This window comes from Drosophila subpulchrella, chromosome 3R, assembly GCF_014743375.2.
Source record: "Drosophila subpulchrella strain 33 F10 #4 breed RU33 chromosome 3R, RU_Dsub_v1.1 Primary Assembly, whole genome shotgun sequence".
NCBI classification, from domain to species: Eukaryota; Metazoa; Arthropoda; class Insecta; order Diptera; family Drosophilidae; genus Drosophila; species Drosophila subpulchrella.
The window spans coordinates 1,047,343-1,071,649 of record NC_050609.1 but is presented as its reverse complement, the minus strand read 5'-3'; the positions used below and the strand labels follow the sequence as shown (position 1 = coordinate 1,071,649).

Below are 24,307 nucleotides of genomic sequence, written 5' to 3'. Positions count from 1 at the left end.
TAAAAAGGTATATAATATAATAAACTGGTGATACTTCCAGGAGTAATCTGAACCCACCGTGAAATGCTGGAGGTGTAATCCCTAACTGGCGTCCTCGCCTCTCTCCTCTGGTAGGAGGAAACTCCCTCGCCGCTCCGGCTGCTGCTCGTCGTCGGTGGCTCCAGGAGGGACATAGTCCGATGGTCATAGGGCCGAATGGATCGCCTGCCCAGGGTGGCATAGCCATCCAGGTGGCTGCTACCTGCTGCACTGCTTCCGCTCGTGGCAGTGGGCAGGCTGCCATTCAGCGTATACGATGACCTGCGCTTCGGATTGTAAGTGTTGTAATAGCCGCTGGCGATGGCTCCATTGCTCGGACTCGAACTGGAGGAGCTCTTGTACCGCATCGGCACCGAACTGTAGTCGGTCGTCTCGTACCGTTTGCTAAGGAACGAGGGTGAGGTATTCCTTATGTCGTTCAAGCTCTTCCTCGGCTTGCTGGTGGCCCCCGCCGAGGAGGACGAGTAATCCAGTGGCGAGCGGTAGACCGGAGGCTTGAGTTCCGTGCCCACGGGACTCAGTTTCAGCGGCCTGAAGAACTGCTGGGCTATGTCCGGCGAATGGGCTCTTGGCGGTGGATCCATGGGATCCGGAGCATGCAGCTTGTGACTGGAACGCGCCTTAACCGCCGCCTGTTGCTCCCTATAGTAATCCCTCACCGCAGAAGGACCCACTATGCTGCTGGTGCGCCTCGGTTTCTTTTGCTCATTGAAACGGCTGTAGAAGCTGCGTCGCTTAATCCTATCGATCACACTCTCGTTGGGATCAGAGCTCTCGGAGCAGCGGGTGGGCGAGGACAGGGAAGCCCTCGACAGCCGGGAAACCGTGGGCGAGGGCGTGGCATGCAGCATATAGTTGTCCTCGGAGCAGATGGACCAATTGTCAAAGTACAGCTCCGGCTCTTCGGTGGGCGAAAGGAAGGTCGAGGTAGAGGCGCAGTCATCCTGATAGCTCCTCGAATCCGAGGAGTAGTTAGCAATGTTCTCGAAAGAGGGCGTCAGCAGGGGATTATTCCGATTGATCTCATGGGCCGATGAGGTCCTGTAGCCAGAGGTTTGTGAACTGCAGTTATTGTTGGTATTGGTGGAGTTATTGTTGGTGGCATTCTCCATAGACTGCTGGCTGGAGCTGTTGTTGGAGCTGGCACTCTTGATGGCTCCCGGATAGGGGGGCAGATTCGAGTAGATGCCCATGCCCAGTCCTCCGTTGCCATTGAGCAAAGCCGGATTGGTTTTGGATCCACGATAGCTGCTCCCGCTGGTGGTGGTTGTGGTGGCTGTGGTCACCGAGCTGGGAGCTCCGCTGCCAGAGGCATTGGCGCTGGCCAAATCCAGCATCAGGCCCTTCCGCTTCTCCTTGCTGCTTGCCGCTTGTGCTGTATTGCTTGGAGCACTGCTGGTGGTCAGGTTCTGGACCTTGTTTTGCCGGCAATCTGGACAGGCTGTCTCGCAATTGCAGTTCTCCTCAACGGCTACTGGCGTTGGAGTAGCCTTGACCTTTGACCCTTGAGCCTTGACCACATTCTGATAGATGGGTGATGTGGGCAGCGATGCGTCCAGCAGGCGATCCTGCTCTTCGCGCACCTGCCGCTCAATGTTGCTGGTGGATCGGGTGCTCCTGACCCGGCGTTGTTCACTGCTCTCCCTGTCGAAGCGTCGCAAGAAGCCTCCGAACATCTTGTTAACTGCTCCACCGGATTTTCCCTGGCCCTCCTGTGACCCGGCATGGAGCTCCTCCACACTGGCTGCTCGCTTGGGACTCACTCGACCATTGGGTTGGGACCTGGGTACGGATCTCTCTCTCAAGGAGCGCAGCATAGTGTCAAAGCGAGATCGTTTATCCACCCGTTTGTCTTCTGGGGCAGAAAGTTCTAGGGATTTCTCAGTTTCCACAACGTTCTTCTTGTACTTCTCCGGCGAGCAGCGTTCCTCTGGGGATCCCTGCTTCTGGGTGCAGGCCAGGGATGCTGCTGCCGCTCCAGCAGAGCCAGCCTTTTTCTCCTTGCTCATGGCGGAGTCCCGCAGTTTCTCGAACTTCTGCCCCAAAGCGTAGAGCAATCCCTTGCTGGGCTTCTTCTCCGGTGACTTCTCCTTGGCCTTGATCACCGGACTCGACTCCTTGGAGCTGTCTACAGGTGTGGTATTTGCAGTGGTGGTTGCAGTTGTGGTTGGTGTGGTGGGGGTCACAGGTGTGGGTGGTATAAGCTTGGATTTCTTGGACACCTTGATAATCTTCTTAATGGTCGTGGGTCGCGAATCGCTGGAGGAAGAACCCGTATCCTTGGCATCCGTAACGGTAGACATGGTTCCAGTTGGTGTGGCTGACAGGGATTTCTCCTCGGAAGTAGACTTAGAACTAGTGGGCGTCGCCATGGCCGATGGAGTAGGAATCGCTTCTGTTATAGTGGGTATGGCCACTCCACTGCGGGTTACCTTCCGCAGCTCCTTGGGCGTGGCCAGTTTGGTGGCTGGGTAACTTTTGGGCCTCATCAGCCGACTCTCTCGAGGAGCAGGCTCTCCTGCAGATTCATTGGTGAGCCCCGATGGCAGCTTGCTGGGCAGTTTGCTGGGCAGGAATGAGGCAGTTGGTTCTGGAAGATCAGCAGAGGATTTGAGGCTTAAGCCAAGATCTTTCATGGGATACGACTTAGGTCTCTTCAATTTGGTTTCCTTGGGAGCAGCGCTAACCAGATCAGCACTCTCGGTGCCAGTAGCCTTGGCACCTTCATCCGTTTTCTTAACCACCTTCTTGACTTTTCTCACCAAAGTAGTTGATGAAGATGAGGTAGTCGTGGAAGAGATTTTGGTTGGCTCTGGCTCATTTGCTGGGGATTCCTTGGGCTTCAACTTCTTCACCTTTTTGATAGTGGATGTCTCTTCCGTTTTCTCCGATTCCTGGGTCTGTTCATGTTGGGTTCTCACTGCGGATAGGAGCTGCAGCTCCTGGAGTATCTTGTCCGCCAGTTCGTGCTTGTCCAGTTCCGTTTCCAGTTCCCGAGCCCTCGAAACACTTCGCTGCCTGGCTGATAAGGATTTCACTGACTCCTGAACTTGACCTTTTGATTCGGCATCGGTAAATAGTTCCATGCTCTTGTTGCGTGAATGCCGCATGGAGGATCTGATGGGTGCCGCTTCCGGAGGTGCCTCCGCCTGATCCACATTGGGCAAACTGTGCTTGCGACGTCTCAGATCATGTGTGTGTTCCTGTTCCTGCCCCCTTTCCTGGCGATCGATGGACTTTTCACGGATTTCCCTGAGCATGCTCTGGGTCTCGCGATCCCTGGGATCATCGAAGAAGTCGGGACGCAGAAAGCGGGAAATTCGTCGCTGCGAGGTGCGTCCAATCCTCAGGGAACTGCTCCCCTCCGTGGCAGCCACTTGTGGCAATTGCGGTGGTGGTGGCGAAAGACATCCACTTGGAGGACGTCCAAGTCCACCACTGTAACGCTTCTCCGGCGCATCCTTGGCAGCCTGGGATGGACTCACATTGCTTGATTTGCTGAGATAGGGGGAGTAGTACTTGTACTTCTCGCTGATGTCGCTGGTGTAAGTGCTGCTGCTGCAGAGGGAGGATTTGCCATAGTCATCCCGGCAGACACTGCTGCTGCGGCTTTTGGTTGTCTGTGGGTTGGCCCGGCTCTCTGAATCCTGGCCAGAATTCTGCGTGGGCGCCAGACTGCGACTGAGGCTTCGCCTGTAAATGGCTGTGCTAGCTGCAGTGGTTTTGGGTGCATCTGTCAGGGGTTTGCTCTTGGCCAGGTCCACCAAATCCTCCTGTTGCTGCTGCTGCTGATCCGGCTGGTAGCCCCTTCCGCCGCTCTGGCTGCGTTTGTAGACCTTTGGAGTGGAGGAGCTACTGGGAGCACTGGTCTGAACGCTCAGGGTGCGGGATAGCTTGCGTGCCTGGGTGGGTGGCAGCTTGGCCAGCAACTGCTCCTGAAAACACTTGGGCAATCCAGGTGTGATGCTGGACAGAGTCTCCAAATCCTTTTTGCTCAGTCGCAGCCTGGAGAGATCCAAATCAGCCAGGTCCAAGGGCTCCTCGCTGCTCGCAGTGGCCGTTGCAGATCCATTAACCGAATCCTTTTCCACCTGGGCAGGCGCTGAGCTGGGCTTAGCCTTCCCCTGATGATGTCCTGTGAAAAGGAGAAAATGCCATAGACAATATAAAAACATGATCTCATCCACAAAATGGGAATACAAACGGGTAGTGATTGATAAAGTATTCCACTTACTTGGCAAATGATCTGATTGAATTCATTTATTCAGGGTTACTTACATGGTAATAGCAATGATTGATTGACTGCCCCACCTCGTCAGCCCCAGAGATCTGAAAACTTATCTCGTTTTCGTTTTGGCAACCAAAAGAATTACTTTCCAGAGACGCAATTAAAGCGGGTAAGCTTCTTAGCTCTTCAACACTTAACAAACTTGCAGGATGTGGGTTTAACATCGAAATCAAAACTGGGATTAGCTGACGTGCAGATAACGAATAACGAATACGGGCAGTAATTTGGATTTCATGTTTTATTTCACGTGGTGTACGTATAAAAATAGTTTCATATTTTATGGTTTCATCAGATTAAATGTTTAGTTCTCTCGGTTATCTTGGTTTTAGTATTAGGTATTAAGTATAGGTATTGCTTAGTTGGTATGCTTGAAGCCTTTGCGCCAGAGGAATTGCTTGACTGAGGCGTATGGGAGTAGAGTTAAAAAAATGACTGACGATTTAAAATTAAGTTTAAAATCAAAATCACAATAATACAATATGATATTGTACTGGGGGGAATGTGGTTGTTGATGCCATAAATATTCATTTTAAAAAAATATTTTAATAATAATAACATTTAAAAGCTGAATTCCTGTTAATCCCCCATGGGGATTTAATTAAAAAAGTTTTTCAATTAATTTTCACTAAACCGATTTTAGCGTTCGAAATGTGAAAAACAGAAATTTAAAACAATTTAAACAAATATGCATATCGAATTTTGGCAACATAAAAGATGGAACTTTGGAACAGTCTCGATAGGAAATGGAGCAGCAGCACCACCCAACCAACCAACCAACCAATCAACCACTTGTCTGCTGGCTTTATGGCTTCCTTGGGCTGGTCGAGGTGGTGATGGTGGTTGGGGTGGCCTTGGGTGCGGATATTATGGACGGGATTGCTGGCGGTCTGCTCCTGCCGTTGGCGCTGTTGCTGCTCGTGGTCGTGGTGGTTATCGTTAGCTGCTTCGGAACGCCGGCAACGGCAACGGCCACCGTTTTGGCCATCGTCGTCGTCGAGGAGGAGGTGGCAAAACCCGGTAGCGGTTTGATGGCGGTACTGAACGGACTCTGGTTAATGGTTATAACATGCTTTGTGGTGGGCGTGGTAGTAGTAGTAGTTAAAGTAGTTAAACCAACTGTAAACGAAAGTAAGTACGAAACGTGTGTAAACGGCCAATAATAAAATCATTATGAGTAATACATCAAATCATCTGGTTGATTGGTGGTCGATTCACTCGGGTAACACTCTAACTACGAGATATATGGTTTTCTGTTCATGATCTTTGGGTTAGGTTTGCTTTTTTTTTTTTCTACGGTATGGAATGATGATGAACGTAACTAGTTCGATTAGTAGCTGAGAGAGAGAGAGTTTCGGTTCTGTACATTATATTATCGTATTCAAAGTTTTGGACATTTTTTCTTCAACATTTTCTTGGTTTTGCTCCATCAACTTGGTTTCACATTTAAAAGAAGAGATTGCCGTTGGGTTTTCAATATTATAATTTACTTGGTTTAAGATTTATCCAAAAAAAGCCCAGAACTCAGAAATTTGTTTTTGTTTTTATATATATGTATATATGTTTTTTAATTTTTGGTAACAACATTTTTTAGTGCCAAGTTAGTTGGTTGGTTTTTTTTAGCTGGTTGGTTTGCGGTTTTTTAACAGCGTGGACAGAGTAAACTACATTGAGAAGCTTTGGGTGTGTTGGTTGCTTGGTGCGCATGTGTTTGTATTTGCATGTGTGTGTGTGCGTGTGAGCTTAGTGGTGTTAAACAAATAAATTTCTTGTACAACACAAATTTTGGTTTTAATTTCGTTTACTTATTATTCGCTTTTATTTTATTTTTTTGCATGTTTTTTTGGTTTTAATTTTGTTTGTAACTAATAAAAACATCAAAAAAGAAGAACTGGGAAACTCAACTTGAAACTTTGTTTTTTTGGTTTTTTTTTGTTTTTGGGTTAGCGCATTAGAAAACTTGTAGTTTGTTTTGTTTGTGGTTGGTGAGGGATAAATATATATTTATACAATATATAAATATACGTATTCAAACGAGTTGGTAAAACTAAAACAAATTTAAGGTAGCGGGGCCATTTGCATAAAAAACTGTACAACAATTAATTTGCCAAAGAAAGTATATATCGAACAATTCTTTTGGTTGCGAAAACAAAATCTCATTGGTCACCACAAATAAAATAACAAAAGGTTTTGTATTCTTTCGTTTGGATTGTATCTTTTTTTTTTATTGTCATCTATGTTGTTGTTCTCACTGCAAAATGTAGTAAATTTATTAGGTGTTTTGGTTTTTCATTCGCTTTAGTTTATTTCATTGTTAACATTAAGTACAATCTCCTCGGGTCGCCATCAACATTTTCATCATCTCAATTCGAATAACATTTAGGTCAAGGGTTAGGCCTGATTCGGGTTTGCCATAAGTGAATATAGATATACAGATATATATATATATATTCCTTGAGCTTGTGTCTATATAACTGCGCTGGTATACAGAACTTTGAATACGATTTGATTACACTTTGTTCATTGACTTAACAAATTCTTGGGTTTTCTTCATAGCTTTTCTTTGCTTATTTTCATCATCATTGCATAAGTGCAGAACAAAAATTTGAAAGGCAAATCATAAGGGGGTAAATAATAAATAAATAAATAGTGCATAAGTTAAGGAAGTGGGGTTTGTTTTCTCTCTGTTGAGCAATAAATAAATAGATTCTGGTTGGTAAGCGTCAGCGGCATTATGGGTTAATAATAAAAGAGTGGTGCTCTAAGACAGACAGCATTTAGATAGATAGATAGATAGTAGTTATAGATAGTTCACTGGATAGAGATAGATATATAGAGTGAATATTGATAGAGATTGAATTATGCTATTAAGAACTGTGCGCGCACACAAAACAGTAAATCAAATAAGTATATAGTCTTCAACGGAAATAATGGTTTGTCATTGTTTAAGTATTAATTGGCATTTTCACTTGATAATTACAGTAGACACTTATGATTAATTGTTGTGTTTTTGTTTGTTGGCTATCTTGGTTTTTTAGGGGACAATATAAGGTTTTAGGCTAATTCATTGGATCGGTGATCTGTGATCTGTGTTCATTTGTTTTGTATTATTTAGCAGACATCAAAAACTACTTGAAATAAAACAGTTGTAATTAGGTATATACGATATAGGCATATTGAAAGTGAAAGTATTCTTATTTACGTAGCATACGTTGCAGCGCATTTCTTTCTTTAGTTCTACAATTTAGTTTTTTGTTTTTATATCTTTTTTTTTTTTCATTTTGAATTTGTCTGTGTGGCGGCTTCATCGTCGCTGGGCATCGGATGAGATGCACTTATATTTCCGGCTCTGACTGGCGTGTCTCACTACTGATCTAGGTATTTACTCTTTATTCTGTGATATTCACCTCTTGGCAGCGTGGCCCCCGTGCGCGAGAACATCGATTCCATGTCGCTGCCCAGATCCCGGGACATACTATGTCGCCACGGAGCTCCCAGTCCGCTGCTGTTGCTGCTATTCAGGCGGCTGTGAAGGATACCAAGATTGAGATACAGATGGTTGGACACGGGTGAGAACAATGCGTCAGCGATTCAATTGTGATTTTGAACCATCAGCCGAGGGACTTGCACATTACATACGGTGGGCACACACTACGACGGTTGCCAAAAGACTTACAGGCAGCCAAAAGACTTGGGGGCGTGGCCCAACCACCGACGCAGCCGCTCCGTAATGTTCAAGGCCCTCAGCCAGCACTCCCCGCACCTGGAAACAGGAGCAGGAGCAGGTGAAAGACAGCCAGGTATTAGGCGGGATGGTCGGATGAATGGATGGATGGATTGCGGTTTAATAGTGCGATGCCGAAGTGGGTCCTGGGTGGGCTTAAAAGCAGCGTACAGTGAGTTTCAAGCCAAATTTAATAGGAATTCATTGGTAAAGTTTTAAGTTTTTAAAGCAACATATTAGCTTTTTGAATATTACACGTTTTATGGCTCTAAGCAAGTTTCAGGAACCTATAAAAATCGTTCAAGAATCGATAAAGCAGTGTTCCCCAGCTAAAGCAGTGCAGGCCGCCCATGGGATACGAACTTTTCTCTGCCGCTGCTCTGCTGACGTTCTGCCACCGCTTTAAAGAACACGCACCGCGGTAAACAGCAGGTGGCACTCATACTTTAATATTTTTTTCTGGTCAAATCACTTATACAAATTTTTTCTTAAAGTTTTAAAAAGGCAATGCTCTTTTATTGTAATCTTATTTTAATGATCTTGAGTTTAATAAATTAATTTTTTTTTAAGAAAATGTTAATTGTATTACTCCGAATGGGAACAATTTTAAAATTTAACATTTAAAAACGTAGCTCATTATTCCTTATAAAATCCCTTTAAATTTGGTTCCAAAACCCACTGTACCTTAGTCATGGGATTGCAAGGTCTTAAACTGTTAACAAGTCAATTCGAGCCTTAGTACTTACACTTTCTTCTTCTCGACCGTTTCGCTATACGTATAACTAACTTGAGATCTAAGCACACTTTGCAAGTAATTAGTTTAAGCATGGTTGGTGAGTTTTGATTTTTTGTTTTTGATTTTGTTTTTAATTGTTAGATGGTAGGCATGTGGAGGGCAGCATGTAAGAAATGGACAACAAATTTGCAGTTAATGTTGGTGGGTGGTTAAAGCAGTCGTCCAATGGTTGGGCTAAGTGGCAAAGCTACAGAGGATGCGAATAGCAAGTCGCACTCATCTGTAGCAGCCGGCTCTCTTAATCAAATAACTTTCCAGGGAGATGACGGCTCCAAGGGAATTTAATGAAATTATTAACTAGAGCCAGTGCCGCGACACGTTTGCATAAGCTGACTAGCTGGCTGGCTGACTGACAGCCAGGATGGATGGCAATCAACTTTAGTTGCGCCACTCCAACTCCATTCCCTCGCTCTCGAGGGGACACTCACCTGGCAAAGGGACTGCCCTGGCTCCAGAATGGACTGTGACTTTGGGCCTGCCGCGAAATGTCCGTTAGCAGGCGACTAGAATGGCTGGGGAAACCGACCGACAGGTCACTGTTGACATTCAGCCGATTCGTTAGGGCCCGCACCTGAGAAATTAGGAATGAAGCAAGGGGGTTTCCCCGGTTAAAGATGGTCTCCACCACGACAGACAGATGACGTCTTACCCGCTGCAGCAACGTCGAGAACAGATTCTCCGCCGTGAGTATCTCAAAGCCATCGTCGTCGTCATCGTCCTCCTCGTTGGAGCTTTGCGAATCGTTGTCTTGACTAATTTTCTTGACAGGTCTTGAGCTCCTGCGGGTGTGTCAAATAGAAAAAAAGAGGATATATGCATGAAGATGAAAATAACCAAATCAAACGGAAGTCAAGGGGGCGGGGAGGGGGAAACTAACTATGCGATCCTGATTCAATTTAGCAATCCAGTTACGTATTCATGACGTGCACTCAAAGAAAAGGGAGGGGTGCCTAATAGAGTTATATTAAATTTAGCTCATGTACCTTACATATAAGCTATTTTTATTAATGTCAAGAGAAACAACGTAATACTGTATATATTGGCATCTAACAGGGCTAAAATGTAAAAGAATTCTATTAAAAAAGGTATCAAATAGGTATCTGAGCAAGAATTAATTAAGTTTGTATACTTTATTTTAAATATTTTGTTGGATAAGAAAAAATACGATACATAATTTTGTAGACACAAAAAAATTATATTTTTAATTGAACTATTATGTTGGTCAATTTTACCTACAAGTTTTTTTCTGTGTATGTTTATCAGGGCGGTCCAAAAAATAAAACTTATTATCATCCGTTTTTATGATAGATTAGGGTGTATCCTGTAAAATTTCTAGTACGACAGTTATAATTTATAGCAAAAATACGCGTTTCCCTTTAAAAACTTTGCCAATAATCTTAGAAATAAGCAAATACATTTTCTCTAAGTGCAGTGAAGAGGAAAGTCTTTGAGCTAGGGATAGGGATAAGCGGAAGTAAGGGGATGTGGGCGAACCTGAGTCGGTGCGGGGTGAAGCGGGCCTCGTCCTCGGCTCCTCCGCTGACGCCATCCCGGGATATCGACGTGGTGCGCATCTTCTGGAATGGCGAGCCCTCATCGAAGCCCGCCTCGCTTAACAGTGAGCTGCATACGAAATCGAATTCAGATTGAGTCCAGGCCAATGGGAATTTCAACTTTAAGCGTTAAACCTTAAACTTTTAACCTTACCCAATGCGACGCGATGGACGCAGGCGGGTGAACGTGGACCGACTGCTGGTGGTGTGGCTCGATTCCGATGGCTCCACGCTGCGTTCCCGGGGCGTGATGAAGCCGCCTCCCTCGACGGCAATCGGGATGATAAACTCCCGCGGACTCTTCTTGATGGGCTGCGAGGTGCTCGTGATGGTGGCCTGCGATAGATTCGTGGCCGTGGTGGTCGCATCCGACTCGGATTCCACCGTCGACTGCCGCGACAGCGAGCCGGAACTGCAAGAGGTCGTGAAACATGCACAATCAATCATAAGCTTACACAGGAAATTAAGGCTTTAAGAAGTTGGTAGGGGGCGGTTTTCATATTTCATTTGAGGGTACATATGTCTATGGCGTATTTTAATTAATAAACTTTTTTGTTTGCTTTGTTATTCAACATAATCTAACCTTTGGCTTCTCGGACTTATAGAGGGTGTTGATTTAAATATGTTATATTTAAAGAGCTTATACATTTGAATATAGTTTACTTTGTATTGATTTTTTTCATTAAATAATCAATCAATGAACCTATGTAAAAAGCCCTCCTAAATAGTATTCTCTTTATAAATTTAATTTAAACATGCAATATCAATCATAAGCTTATACATGAGCTGATTTATATATAAATACTTTTTAATAAGCATTTTTGATTATATTAATTAATTTAAAAGTGGAGACAAACAAAGGCCAATCAAGTCTGTTTTCTATTAAATAGCCTATTAAAATAGTTCTGACTTTAAATATGTTTATCTTGTTGGTTTTACATTTAGCTTGTCAATTCAACTGTATCTTATTTAATAGTTGCTTTATTTGAACCGAGTAAAAGTGGAGTTAAACGACAATCGAACCCTGAGAACCTGAACCCTCCAATTTGATTTCCATTCAACCAATTATTTCGAATTTTCGCTCCGGGAACGAAGCATAATCGAGTCAATAAAATGGGATTTGTACGCCCTTTGGCTCGAATCCTTCGATTCCCATCCGGTCTACTCACCGCGTGGTTGTGTTGGAGCTGGTGCGTCCGTAGGCGTGCTGCGTGGGCGGTCGTTGGATGGTGATGACGTGCTCCTTGGGCTCCAAACTGGTGGCCCTCGCCTGCACCGTCGTCTTGATGGGGCTGTAGGGGATGGGGCCCTCGCGGGGCGGAGCACTGCGCAGATCGGCCACCGGATGTTGCATCTCCGTGCTGAAACGCATCGCCGACTGGGGAGGTGCCCCCTGTTCCGGGATTCGTGGCTTGATGTCCAGCTGCACATCCGCCTTGGCGTTTATCTTGCGACGCGGCAGGGTGGCCGATTTGAGGGTAATCGAGGCCGTCGATGTCTTCACTGCTCCGGGTGGAGTTGGAGGTCCTTCGATGCCCGGCGAGGCTGCAGATTAAAGAGTACAGTAATTAATTTCAATTAATCCTCGTCGAATTTTACATAATAATTGGTGCAAGAGGAAAAAGTAAGCAATTAAAGCATCAGTAACAGTAAGAGAACACAAAGAGTAACTTGTCATTGAGGCCAAAAGGAGTGCATTTTTTCATGGGTTAAGGCGCGCCTATGTGTATTTGCTTTTAAAGGGGGTGTTAAGCCGAGACTACTACTTGAAAGTCAGAACAACAACAACGGGCACGAACAACAACATCAACAACAAGAACAGCAGCAGCAACATCAACAACAACAACAACAACGAGAAACTGAACTACAACCACACATCGCGAACAACAAACAACGTCCAAAGAAAAGTGGGTTTTCCGGGTGTGATATCGGTGGGAAAAAGGAAAGCCAGGACTACCAAGCCAGGATATTATGACACCGATTAACCTTGGACATTTTCCCAAAGCCAGCCAGTGTTCATATAGCAAAGGGAGCGGAAAAAGAAACAAATAATCGAGGAACGCAACAGGAAACGGAAACGGATTGAGTGGATTGCTTCGGTTTTTTTTGTATTTTTGTTTTTTTTTTGCAGGCACACATAGCACAAAGCACATGTTTTGGGTTTTTGTTTTTCGGTTTCGAATACGGATACGGATTGGGTTTTCTTTTTTTTTGGTTTTTGTTTTTTGGAGCCGCTGCCAAGACTTACATTTCAGCCACATAGCCACAGGCAAGGCACATGTAGCACTGGCACTGGCATTGGTATTGAGTGTGTCTTGAGCTTGATTATGATTGAATGGTCTCGTGCGCGAATTGACATTGTATTTGACATTGGGCAGCGTGTTGCAGTTGCCCATGTTGTCGCTGTTGCTGTTGCCTCTGTTGTTGCTGTTGCTGTTGCTGCTGGCACCGCTGATGTTGCCGCCGCTGTTCCCATAGGTTGCTGCTGGTTGGGCGGCGAGGGCGTGGCTGGCGGCATATTGAGGCGATGGAGGTGGTGTGAATAGAGCACTGGTCTTCTGATCCTCCTGGCAGCGCTGCTGATACTGCTGCTGCAGCATCTTGAAGGGACTCTGTGCACTCGGAGGCGGCTGGAAAATGCTGGCCGTGCTGTAGGAGTTCTGCGGCTGCCAAGTGGCTGGTCTTCGGCTTGCAGACTGGCCATTGGGACTGGGCAATCCACCGCCGAATATCCTCTGCTGTATTGTTTGCTTGGCCGCTGCCAACGCATTGGGGGATACGAGCACTGGCGGTGCCGTCTGAGGTGCCGAAATCGGTGGCGATGTTGCTCCTGCTCCCGGTGATATTCCTCCCGAATAGCCCATAAAATTGCTGCCACTCTGGACGCGCTTGGGTGCAATGTTACCAGTCGCACCAGCACCACCACCTCCCACTCCACCCACCATGCCACTGCCAAAGCCGTTGCCGTTGCCGTTGCCGATGCCATAAAACGGTGTTGGCCTGCGTATCACTAAAATTAAGATGATGAGTCAATGAATATGATGAGCATGTATGGGAAATGGGGTGGGTCGATCAGTTGGAAAAAAAAACGTCGCATGGAAATCAAAACGATTCTTCAAAATGGTCCTTGTAAATTCAATATTCAATTTAGAACATATTTTACATTAAACTATTTTAGGTTCTATCGTTTAGAGGATAGTAAGTGTATTTTATAAAAAAATAGTTGAGTTTCAAGTTCAAAATTGTTCTCAAATTTAAAAAAAATAATAATATATATGCAAGATTCTATTGCATTGTATAAAACCTTTTTAGAAATGTAATTTTCAGAACTTCAAAATTAAACAAAACTCTTGGATTTGAAAATTTTAACAAAGAACTAGCTATAAGAAATGAGTTTAATTTTTATAGGTAAAGTACTTAAGTTGCAAAATTTTTAAGAAACATTGAATCCATGTTTGTAAGGCAGTTTTTCGAATTTAAAATCTTCAAAAAAGCACGCTGCTTAGATTTTATATATATTATACATCCATTCGAATCGATCCACCCCAGCGATGAGGTAGTCAGCACAAGAGGGAGCGAGAGACAAAAGACAGGTGAGTTCGATGATGATGGTGATGATGTCGATGATGAGTGTAGTTTTTGCTTGAGGATTTCTTTCTTTATTTCTTTTTTATATTGGCTTTGTGGATTGGCCAAGCGAAATTGCAAATTGGAAAGGAGGATTCGCTCGGTTTGTTGGTTCTTCAAATGAAGTTCGGTGAGTGTGAGCAGGAGATTATATTCCAAAAGCCAAATATAATCCATGCAGCACTCGTCTTGCAAAACGTTCACATACACATTGAAAATGGAAAGGAATTAAATATTTATGCTAAAGTAAAGATAGAATACAAGACGATGGAACCGGGTTTTACCAAGTACTAGTCAAAAGTTATTTAAATAAAGGGAGAAAATAAGAAAAATATTTGAAATATTCCAATAAATTTAGTTGAACCGGAAATGTTGTAGTTCTTAGATATACAAGCATTGCCCTGAAGTAAAAACAAATATTGTATGCCTTCAAATATGTTATAATTCCAAGAAATATTAAAGGATATACCTCTTTTATCTTATTTTTTCGATTTAAATGTTGAAATACTGGTTTCAAATATTTTTCTACATTTATATATAGTTTTTAATAGTTTATAAATCTGATAACCTGACTTTTGACTTGTACCGTGATTCAAAACCAGATCCCGTATACTAGTGCTAAGTAATGCTAGTAGTCAACTTGAAAGCGCTGCGTGGTTTAGCTTAACTTAGGTACGGATATCATAATCTCTATGGTGTGGTAGTCTTAGGATCTATCGTGCAGAGATCACTCACCTGGCTGGATGGCATTTCCGATGATGGCGCGGGCGTTCTTTAACTTACGCTCGCGCTCCTGCTGAGTTGCCGGTTCACTGACCCCGATGGTCTCCGTTTGGGCACACAGCTGGTCCACCTCCTTGCTGGACTCGTTTTGGGCCTGCAGCAGCAGGGCAATGGAGTTCTCCATCGAGCGCCGGGCCTCGTCCAGCGAAACGGAGGCCACCGAGTTCTTGGAGTCGCTGGCCTCTAGGGATTGGGCCACCCCTGGTGACGGGGGCGGTGAGCTCAGTGCTTCGGCTTCCTGGGCGGCCGCAGCCGCTGCTGCAACCTGCTCCTGAGCCCTCAGCTCACCGGGCGTGGGTCCTTCGACAGCCGGCGGATTGGTGGCCTTCTTTTCGAACTCCTTCTTGAAACTACCCACACTGACGCCGGGTATGCTGAGCTTCTTGGGTTTCTCCGGAGCTGCTGCTGCTCCTGCCCCTGTAACCGGCGGCGGGGGTTGGAACTTCTCGGCAGTTTCCAGGATTCGCGATTTCCTCCGCTCCGCATTGAACTTGTTCAGCGTGGACTCATCCTGCAGGCTGCACTTGCGCACAAAGGGCGGTGGAGCCACCACTGGCGCCGCCGCCTTGGAGGCACTTTCATTGATGGCATTCACCAGATCGGCGGTCTTGTGCTTGTTCACAAACTTCTTGATCACCTTGGTGGCATCCTTCTCCTCCGGAGTCTCCACCACAGCGTCCAGTTTTCCCCTGGTGGCCTGGCGAGCAACTGGTGTGGGTGCAGGTGGTGCAGTTGCCGGTGAGGTGGTGCTGCTACTTTTGGTACCATCTCCCATCAGCTGTTCGCAGAGATCACCCACCATTTGCATATCCTTCTGAGAGTAACTGGGAGCTGGGACTTCCTCTGGTACGTTGGCAATCGTTTCCGCCTCCATGGGCGTGACTTGGGGTTCGATGATGGTGGGTGGTGGTGCCTCAGTCAGTGGCGCCCCATCCTTGCTGATCACAAACGAGCTATTGGCCGGCTTCTCCTTCTTTTTGGCTGTGGTTCCGGCTGCATTCTCCGTGGAAACAGTGGGCTGCAGCTTCCTCTTCGTCTGCACCGGACTCTGGGCGGGAGTGATGGTCCTGGTGGGTGAGGGCATCAGGGCGGCTTCTCCACCAGCTGCAAAATATTCACGAAACAGAGACAGAGAGAGAGAGAGAGAGAAAGGGTGGCGTGGTTTAATGAGTTTGGTTAAATGACTTTAGTTCCAAGTGGTTTAGTACACTCGCAAGTGATGGGGTTATGTGGTTGGGATTTGGTTTCAGGAGGAGGATCAGTTAGTGGGTTGGTGGGTCGGTGGTCGGTTGGTGTCGGTGTGTATTGGGCAGCCAGTTAGTCTCCATTTATATACACAATAGGGTGGGTTGATTTGCTGGGCCATTATCTGCACTGGATTGTAATCTATGTATTCAGCTAGGCAATATTGTTCTACAAAGGTAAAGACTTTGTTTTTGATTTTATATACTTAATTAAATTGAAAGAAGTCTATTTTCGTATTTCCTTACTATATCAACAAATGGATCAAAAGACTAATCGTACAAAACCTTTACACCTTTACCTCCAACATTGCCTAGCATTTCTCATGGATTACATCGATTTTTCGACCAACATGGTGTCCATACAAATCGACCCATCCTATTACTCTAGATTCTCAGCGCGGGTTGCTGCACGGGGACTTCTATCACACACACTGGGGACCACTCAAGCGAATTCAGAAGCGACAAGCAGGAAGATGGAGTTCGACTCACCAGCCACCATGTCCAGGATGCGGCGCTCCGCCTCCGTGTTCGGTGGTCCCATGTCCCGGATCGAGCCAACCGAATGGGAGCGAGGAACGCGTTCATTGGCCGCCGCCTTGGCTGCAGCTGCTCCCTCCGCCGATGGCACCACCAGCTGATCCGCCGTAATTGTGGCCGGCGTGAGTGACAGCAGGACATCCAATCGCACGGGGGTCTGATTGGCCAGATCCTCGGCCAAGTCCAGACAGGATACATTATCGTTCTCGTTCACCCACCAATGCGAGCAGATCTGTTCAATGCTAGCCCGCTTCCTTGGACACACAGTCAGCATGTCGCGGATCAGAGTAGAGGCTCTCGAAGGTTTCTTGGGCTCATAGTAGTCACCCTGACTAATCTGCTTCACAAGCCGCTTAAAGTTGGACCCGTCGAAGGGCATGGAGCCGTAGACCAGCGTGTAGAGCAGCACGCCCAGTGACCAGCAGTCCACCTCGGGTCCCTGATACGGAGTTCCCTCCACGATTTCTGGCGAGGCGTAGAGTGGGGAACCGCAGAAGGTGCCCAGCAGGCGCTGATCATCAAACACATTCGACAGACCAAAATCCGCAATCTGAAAAGAAAGAATTCGATTTTATATTAAAATAGGTAGTTATTAAATAGCAATTAATTAAAAAGTATAATAAAGATGAAACCCTTATAAAAACAATTCAGGAGGTTGATTAGTTGGTATATGATTATTTTGAAAATGGGACAAATTTAATGTTGCACTAAAATAACAGTACAAGTTATATTCCCCTTAATCTGTTAGTAAAATAAGTTACTACATTGCCATATATATCAATTAAAGCGTTTTTTAGTTAGGACCATGTCTTTTCTTCCAGAAAAATCATAAATAAATAATATAATTATATTCCACAACGCTTTCTTTCTTCGAATCAATTAAAACCCCTTTCAAACAACTAGATTTGATGAACTTGGTATGGAATATGTTGGCTTAGAGATTTTACTTAAAAACCCTTAGCTCACCTTGGCATTGCCCTTCTCGTCCAGCAGGATGTTCTCCAGTTTGAGATCGCGATGGCAGATCTTGTGCTTGTGACAGTAGTAGACGGCGGTGGCCACCTGGCGGAAGATCCGACGCGCCTCCTCCTCGGTGAGAACCTTCCTTTCGGACAGATAGTCGTAGAGCTCGCCGCCAGCGGCAAACTCCATGACTAGCACCATTTTCTCACGGTTCTCGAATACTGAAATTATGTTTAATTATAAATGTACTTGCTTTTTATACCAAATAAGTTAGTTACCTTCGTAGATGTGGATGATGTTGGGATGATGCACTGAGCTCATGATCTGCACTTCGCGCCGGATGCGCACCAAATCCGCCTCGGCCTCGATTTTGCACTTCTTGATGGTTTTGATGGCCACCTCCTGGCCGGTTTCCTTATTAATACCTAATTGCACCTTGCCGTAGGTGCCTTGTCCTAGTTTCTTAATAATATCAAATCTGAAAGAAAGATAAACAATAAAGTTAATATATATATTCAAATAAATATAAAACTAAAAAGTTATTTTTATTTAAAGATATCCAATTTAAAAGTTCTGATTTAAAAATAGACTCTAGAAACATTTTAAATTACATTTACTTATATATCATTAGCTGCCAAAAAGTCTGATTGGTAATAATAGCAATTAGGAACTGTTTAAGTCTTTAAAAATCTTTAAAAAGAAACAGTGGGTTAACCATAGTAAATCGGATGTTAAATAGAAATTGTATGAGGCAAAAAAGGAATCTATTACATTTATTATAAGCAAGATATTAATTTAATATTTCTGTGTACTCATTTACCTTTAAAATGCAAACGATTTAACTTTTAGTCCTGATGCCACTTACTTAAGTTTGATGTTTGAAATACAGATTAATATTGTTCAAGGAGCACTCACCTTTGTCGCAGCTTCTTGCGGTGATTGTTCATTTTGACGTTGCCGGTATTGGCGATGCCGCTCATGATATTGTCTATTTGGTCCTGCGGTATCCCCGAGGGATGCGCCAGACTATTCCCGGCGGCATCGAGGCCAGCTGGAGCAGCTGCCTGTGCGGCTGGTGTGGCGCCCGCTCCTCCCGCCGCTCCATTGGGCGCCGCTCCATCGGGTTTGCTTATCACCATGTCTGTGAATGTGGATGTGGGTTGTGGATGCGGAGGTGGATGTGGATGTGGATGCGGATCTGGCTGTGACTGCTACTCCACTCGAGGCTGGATCTGGAACCGGGGCTGAGGATGGGTCTGATGTCGAGGCTGCTCCGCTAACAGCCGATGCAAATTACTGCAATAGACAGAGAAAGGATGGAGAATCCGTTAGCAAACCGAGCCAAACACTGGGACAGCACTCATCCATCAAACGTTCAATCAAATGGGCAATCAATTAATTATCCACGAGGCGGGTGGGCGATGCAGTGCAGTGAAGTGGAGGCAATCGCTCTCGGGGATTGACGTATGTACGTATGTATGGGGAAAATCTGGCAAAAAGTTGCTGGTAACTGTGGCTGCGCTTTTCCCTTTCTCTGACTGGCAAAAACAAAAAAAGGCAAAAGAGCAGCCAAAAATCTATACTCGACCCAGTTCTTAATTATGCCCAAGCAAGGCTGCTCTCTAGGATTCTGCGGAATGAGGAAAATTTCACTTTGGGCCATCATATTTACCGCGTAGTGTCATAAAAATTTGATTTGTTTAAAAATGTTCTTAGCAATATTTTATCAAAATAAATACACATTTTTCAGGGCTTGCTTTTTGATGAGGTGCCAAAAGATGTCAAATGCGACAGAAATGTCTACTCGTGTCACAGGAAGCCATTTTGCAGATGAATTTCAGCTTCGATTTGTGACATGTTTGTAGAAAGCTTTGAAATAACATAAAAATATCTTTAAAAATCTTTTTAACATCATTTTTAAAGAATGTTTAGGGGAACTAAATCAAAATCAAGATTAACAAAGCAATCAAAATACATTTTTTTTTCAGAGTCAATAGCATGACATTGAGAAATGGGGCCAAAAAAAATTTAATGTGCTTTTGGATGACCCCATATTATAATAATAGAATCATAAATATATTTATATAAATTTTCATTTAAATTTACTGCACATGCAATGTTCTTATGGGAATGCAAACTTCATGGCCCACATCTGGCTGACTCTGCTTAAAGTTCCGCCAAGTGTCTGGCTTAAAGTGGTCACTCGTAAAGCCACCTCATCGCTCCTTCTCCTTTTCCGCTATTGTGCCGTCTGAATGCGGATTGCGATGCTATTAGAGAACTAATCTATCAGCATTGTGGAGCAGTTGCAGTACTGCAACTATGAGGACTTGCCTGCTCTTAAGCTGCGGCGTTTTGTCTCTGACAGTTATGACCGACCGGCAAGCCAAGAATAAGGGAAAGATCCAGTAAATAGAGTGGCAGGAGGGTGGAGGGAAAGTCAAGGGGAACGGACGACAAAGACACAGATACACAGATACAGATACGGATACGGACAGCGAGAAGCCACTCTAGGGTCTCCCCTTTGGCTGGCATCGTTCCAATTATAAATGTGCACTTGATGGCTAGTAAATTAAAGTGTAACCACAACAGAAACCCAGGCAGACGTGGGCCATCTGTGGAGTTGGGCACGAGCCACCACCATCGCCTTCGTTGAGCACCGACAACAACAATGCCCGGCTGCAATTGTATCTTTAAGATACGATTACACAGATGCATAACAAATGCGCGGGGCACGCGTGCAGCTCCACCTCCTCTTTGCACACATAAATAAGTTAATCTTTACACGCAATTATATTGCCAGCCCACTCGCACAGAGAAAGAAAGGAAAATTTCAATTGAATGGAATGGTTGTGGTATATATAAGGCATTATACTCGGTTTGAAAAGATATCAAAATAGGATAGGCTTTATAATGGATAAGTTAAGAAAACTTTTAGCGGAATAAGCAATAAATAATTAATGAACATATCTACAACATTTTTAAATTATAAATTCCAACAGTCATATTAAAGTGTTTTTGATCGGAATCATCATATGAGGAACATAGGAGGACTCTTGAAATTCTCAACAGTTTTTTCAAGTCATTTTTAAACCATCCATCGATAAAATATTATTATGATGCATTTGCCACAAATAAAAGTTTTTATAAAATCTACCTTTCAGACACAAATTGTTCTCTCTGTGCACAAGACTTAGAGAGAGGAGCTCTGATTCTTTTTTGGTATTCTATGTCTTGGGCATCTGCTTGGGCGAAGCCAAACCAAATCCAAAATCAAAATCAGGGCAACGAACAGTTTTCAAAGTGCGCTGAACTCGACGTTCGCCGTTTGCCCGATGCCTTCAATTTCGCATCTGCAAGATACAATAACATTGCGAGGCGTCCAGTCTTTGCTATTTATTTATTTTTTTTGGTTTTCCCCTCTTATTTTTTTGGCACTCAGACAGCACATGTCATTGAGCAGCTAGCGAAACAACTAACTATGCGAATCTCGATGAGGATGGGGATTGGGGATTGGGGATGAGGATGTGGATGAGGATGGCACCCGGCAGAGATAAACACGAGCGAAGACGTCGGCCACGCCCCCCATCCGCCATGCCGCCCCCCTTTTTCTACTTGGCAGTCAGAAGTTGTTGAAATATCTGCGCTTGCTTTTCCGTCAGTTTGGAATTTCTTGCATCGCTGTCGTTTACGTAAAGGGAAAATATTTTCTTGGATTTTTTTCTTATTTTTTTTAGCTTTCTTTGCTGCTGCTTTCGGCAGGAACAGCAACAATAAATTCCATCCAGATAGGCAATGTAAATATGCAAATGAGTATGTTTTTCTGGGTCAAGTCAAGCGCGACATTTTGGCCAAGTTATTTCAGTGACTGGTGTCTCAAATATTTGATTTTTCTTGGTCCACTTGAATTCCATGTGAACGATCCATCCAGCCAAGCGGTTAATTCCTCATATAATCGAGAATAATAATGGCCTAAATTAATCAACGGCCATAAACTGCTGATAAATATCGTGTTGTGCAGAGAAATAAAATGAATTCAATGGCATAATTGAATTCCAGCTTCAATGTCATTCGGTGGGAGGAAGTGGGTGGTGGGAGAAAGTAGAAGGTGGGTGGTGGGTGGAAAATGGCGGACAAGTGACAGCACAAAGGGCGAACGCATATCGAATATATGGCATTGGAAAATGACAAATTATTTGTGTTTTAAGAGAATTCCACACAGACATTCAAATGCGAGTAAATCAATTTCAATGTGATTGTCTGCGAAATTAAATGAATTTTCCATGTTGATAAAATAACATTTTGCTGATGGGCCTTAATTGAATAATGGTAATGAAATTTTCAAGGTGGAATAGCGATGATGCTGAAAGGACTCGGTATTTAAGTATTGAAAAATATTAAATTTAATTGAAATTGAGGTTCGGATCGGTTGATTGAGAATAACGCTTCAAACGAATTGATTAAGCAATACAAAATAATGAGCTGAAAGGCCATTCATATTAAAAAAAAATTATATACCAGTTATACTGAGTGCATATACTTAGCAAAACAAATATATAAACAATATATTTTAGCGCCAGTGGAATGCCAAGTATTTTGACAAAGTAAAATCAAGCGCATACAGAAATCTTTGTAGTCTGCTAACCTCATCATAAATCAAACCAATTACATTAATTTATTGTATTAGAATAAACATCTTCACTGCCAACAGAAATTTTCGTCTGTTCAGTTCGGGTAATTAAAGCAAAACAAACCGAAAATACAATGAGAAGGCGAATTTATGTTGTCTGAAGTATAATAAATAATGAACAAATATACATAAAGCATACAGTGGTCGGCATAAGTATTTTGACAAAATAAAAGTTAAGTATACTCATAACTTGAATTTACTTCTTGTAAACTATAGGCATCAATGGAAAGGTAATTTCAATGCCGTTTGAATGATACAATACATTTCTTTACCCATTCAGTACTTATTGAAAAGGACGAATTTGTGTAAATCAACTTTGAAATTTAAAAAAAAAACTTTTTTCCTCGTCTTGAAAACTTAAATTTTTTGATGCAAAAAGTTTCTTCAAACAAAAATAATAGTAACTGCAAAAAGAATTTTTCAAAAATCATTTTTCTTATATTTTTTATGAATTTTTGAAAATGCTTAAAAACAGGCATTTGAGCCATATTTTTGTCTTTTTCATACAAATTTTTTCCGACATTGTCACTTTCAAAAAATCATAAAAAATATAAGCAAAATGATATTTGAAAAATTCTTTTTGCAGTTACTATTATTTTTGTTTGAAGAAACTTTTTGCATCAAAAAATTTAAGTTTTCAAGACGAGGAAAAAAGTTTTTTTTTTAAATTTCAAAGTTGATTTACACAAATTCGTCCTTTTCAATAAGTACTGAATGGGTAAAGAAATGTATTGTATCATTCAAACGGCATTGAAATTACCTTTCCATTGATGCCTATAGTTTACAAGAAGTAAATTCAAGTTATGAGTATACTTAACTTTTATTTTGTCAAAATACTTATGCCGACCACTGTATATGTATGTCTCCTTTGGCAATTAAGGCAAATGTCGGGCAATGTGAAGTGTCAATAAGTCAAAAAGTTGCCGTTCAATGAACGCAAAACAAGAGCAGACAGACCAAATGCCAACCCAAATCAACATCAGCATTAATTGCGTTAAATAAATCGCACGATTTATGGTCTTTGCACATCTAAATATTCCTCAAATATTCCTGTGAGTCTGAACGATAGTATTTATGCAATTTATCAAATTGCCAGACATTAAGAACCCCCCGAAAAAAAGACCAGATAAGTTGAAGGTCCTCGAGGGTCAGTGGTGCAAATTGCCTCACAAGAGCATAAGACAAGCGGAAAAAATAAATAAAAACGATTAGGCAAATTATTTAAATGTTGGGCCAAAGGAATGTCATTATGCGATGACACCAAAAACCTGTGCCGAAAGTGATGAGTCTGTCCATTTCTTTTACACGGGTGCGGGACAAAAAAAAAAGCACCCATTGCATGCATCTGGACGCACTCTTTTTCAATGCACCTGCAACATGTACCTAGAAATGTACCCAGATGCACCTAGGATTGCACCAAATGCATCCAAATGTAACTAGGGTTGCACCCCTTAAAAATGACAAAATTTTAAATGCTCTAGAGTAGAATTTTGTTCTCGGGTTCTGTATTTTCCATGCTTGGCTCTTTTTTAATGCACCTGGAACATGTAACTAGGAATGCACCCAGATCAACCCAAATTCGCCTAGGAATGCACCCAGATGCAACAAACTAGACACATTCTAGACGCCCATCCGTAGAATATTTAAAAAAAGGTACGAGTTTATAAGTAAATTAAAGCTAGCAATGTAATAACAAATATAAAACATAAAGCCAGTGCTCGGAAAACAGTAACATTTATAACATTTAATATTTAACACTTAACATTTAACATTTAATTTTCATCTGGTGAAGCTCCTGGTTTCCGGTTGGCCCTTGTGCGTGCTCTGTTTCTTTTATACACTCTGTTTTTTTGCCGCACAAAGGCCAACTTGATGTCTTTAACGTATTCTGCCGCTCCGTACCCATCTCTTTTAAGGGATTCTGCAAAGCACAATTAAAATTTTTGATTTGGTCAATAGTATTTATAAAATAATATATAATTTATAATATTTGCTACTGTTTATGTATATAAATTGTTAGTCCTAGCCTTTTTATCAAGCTATGTTTTTATACCCTTGCAGAGGGT

The 24,307-nt window shown here is 43.3% G+C and overlaps 1 protein-coding gene across 10 annotated transcripts in view; it reads right to left on the bottom strand.

Moving 5' to 3' along the window:
* LOC119549470 (serine/threonine-protein kinase par-1) overlaps positions 1 to 24,307 on the bottom strand; it is a 60,854-nt gene that overhangs the window by 1,106 nt on the left and 35,441 nt on the right. For 3 of the 10 annotated variants that reach the window (XM_037857581.1, XM_037857575.1, XM_037857588.1), the window contains 14 exons: positions 18,467 to 18,847; positions 17,830 to 18,029; positions 17,555 to 17,772; positions 16,541 to 17,138; positions 14,760 to 15,911; positions 12,646 to 13,407; positions 11,567 to 11,942; positions 10,552 to 10,809; positions 10,339 to 10,467; positions 9,494 to 9,623; positions 9,273 to 9,415; positions 8,795 to 8,851; positions 7,732 to 7,850; positions 58 to 4,174 (listed from right to left, as the gene is read on the bottom strand). In XM_037857581.1, the coding sequence (XP_037713509.1) occupies positions 58 to 4,174; positions 7,732 to 7,850; positions 8,795 to 8,851; positions 9,273 to 9,415; positions 9,494 to 9,623; positions 10,339 to 10,467; positions 10,552 to 10,809; positions 11,567 to 11,942; positions 12,646 to 13,407; positions 14,760 to 15,911; positions 16,541 to 17,138; positions 17,555 to 17,772; positions 17,830 to 18,029; positions 18,467 to 18,690 (8,483 nt within the window). In that variant the 5' untranslated portion in view covers positions 18,691 to 18,847. Of the gene's footprint in view, positions 1 to 57; positions 4,175 to 4,547; positions 5,444 to 7,731; positions 7,851 to 8,794; positions 8,852 to 9,272; positions 9,416 to 9,493; positions 9,624 to 10,338; positions 10,468 to 10,551; positions 10,810 to 11,566; positions 11,943 to 12,645; positions 13,408 to 14,759; positions 15,912 to 16,540; positions 17,139 to 17,554; positions 17,773 to 17,829; positions 18,030 to 18,466; positions 18,848 to 19,223; positions 19,360 to 24,307 lie in introns of those variants that run through there. The other 7 variants (XM_037857595.1, XM_037857626.1, XM_037857604.1 and 4 more) reach the window with 7 other exon arrangements.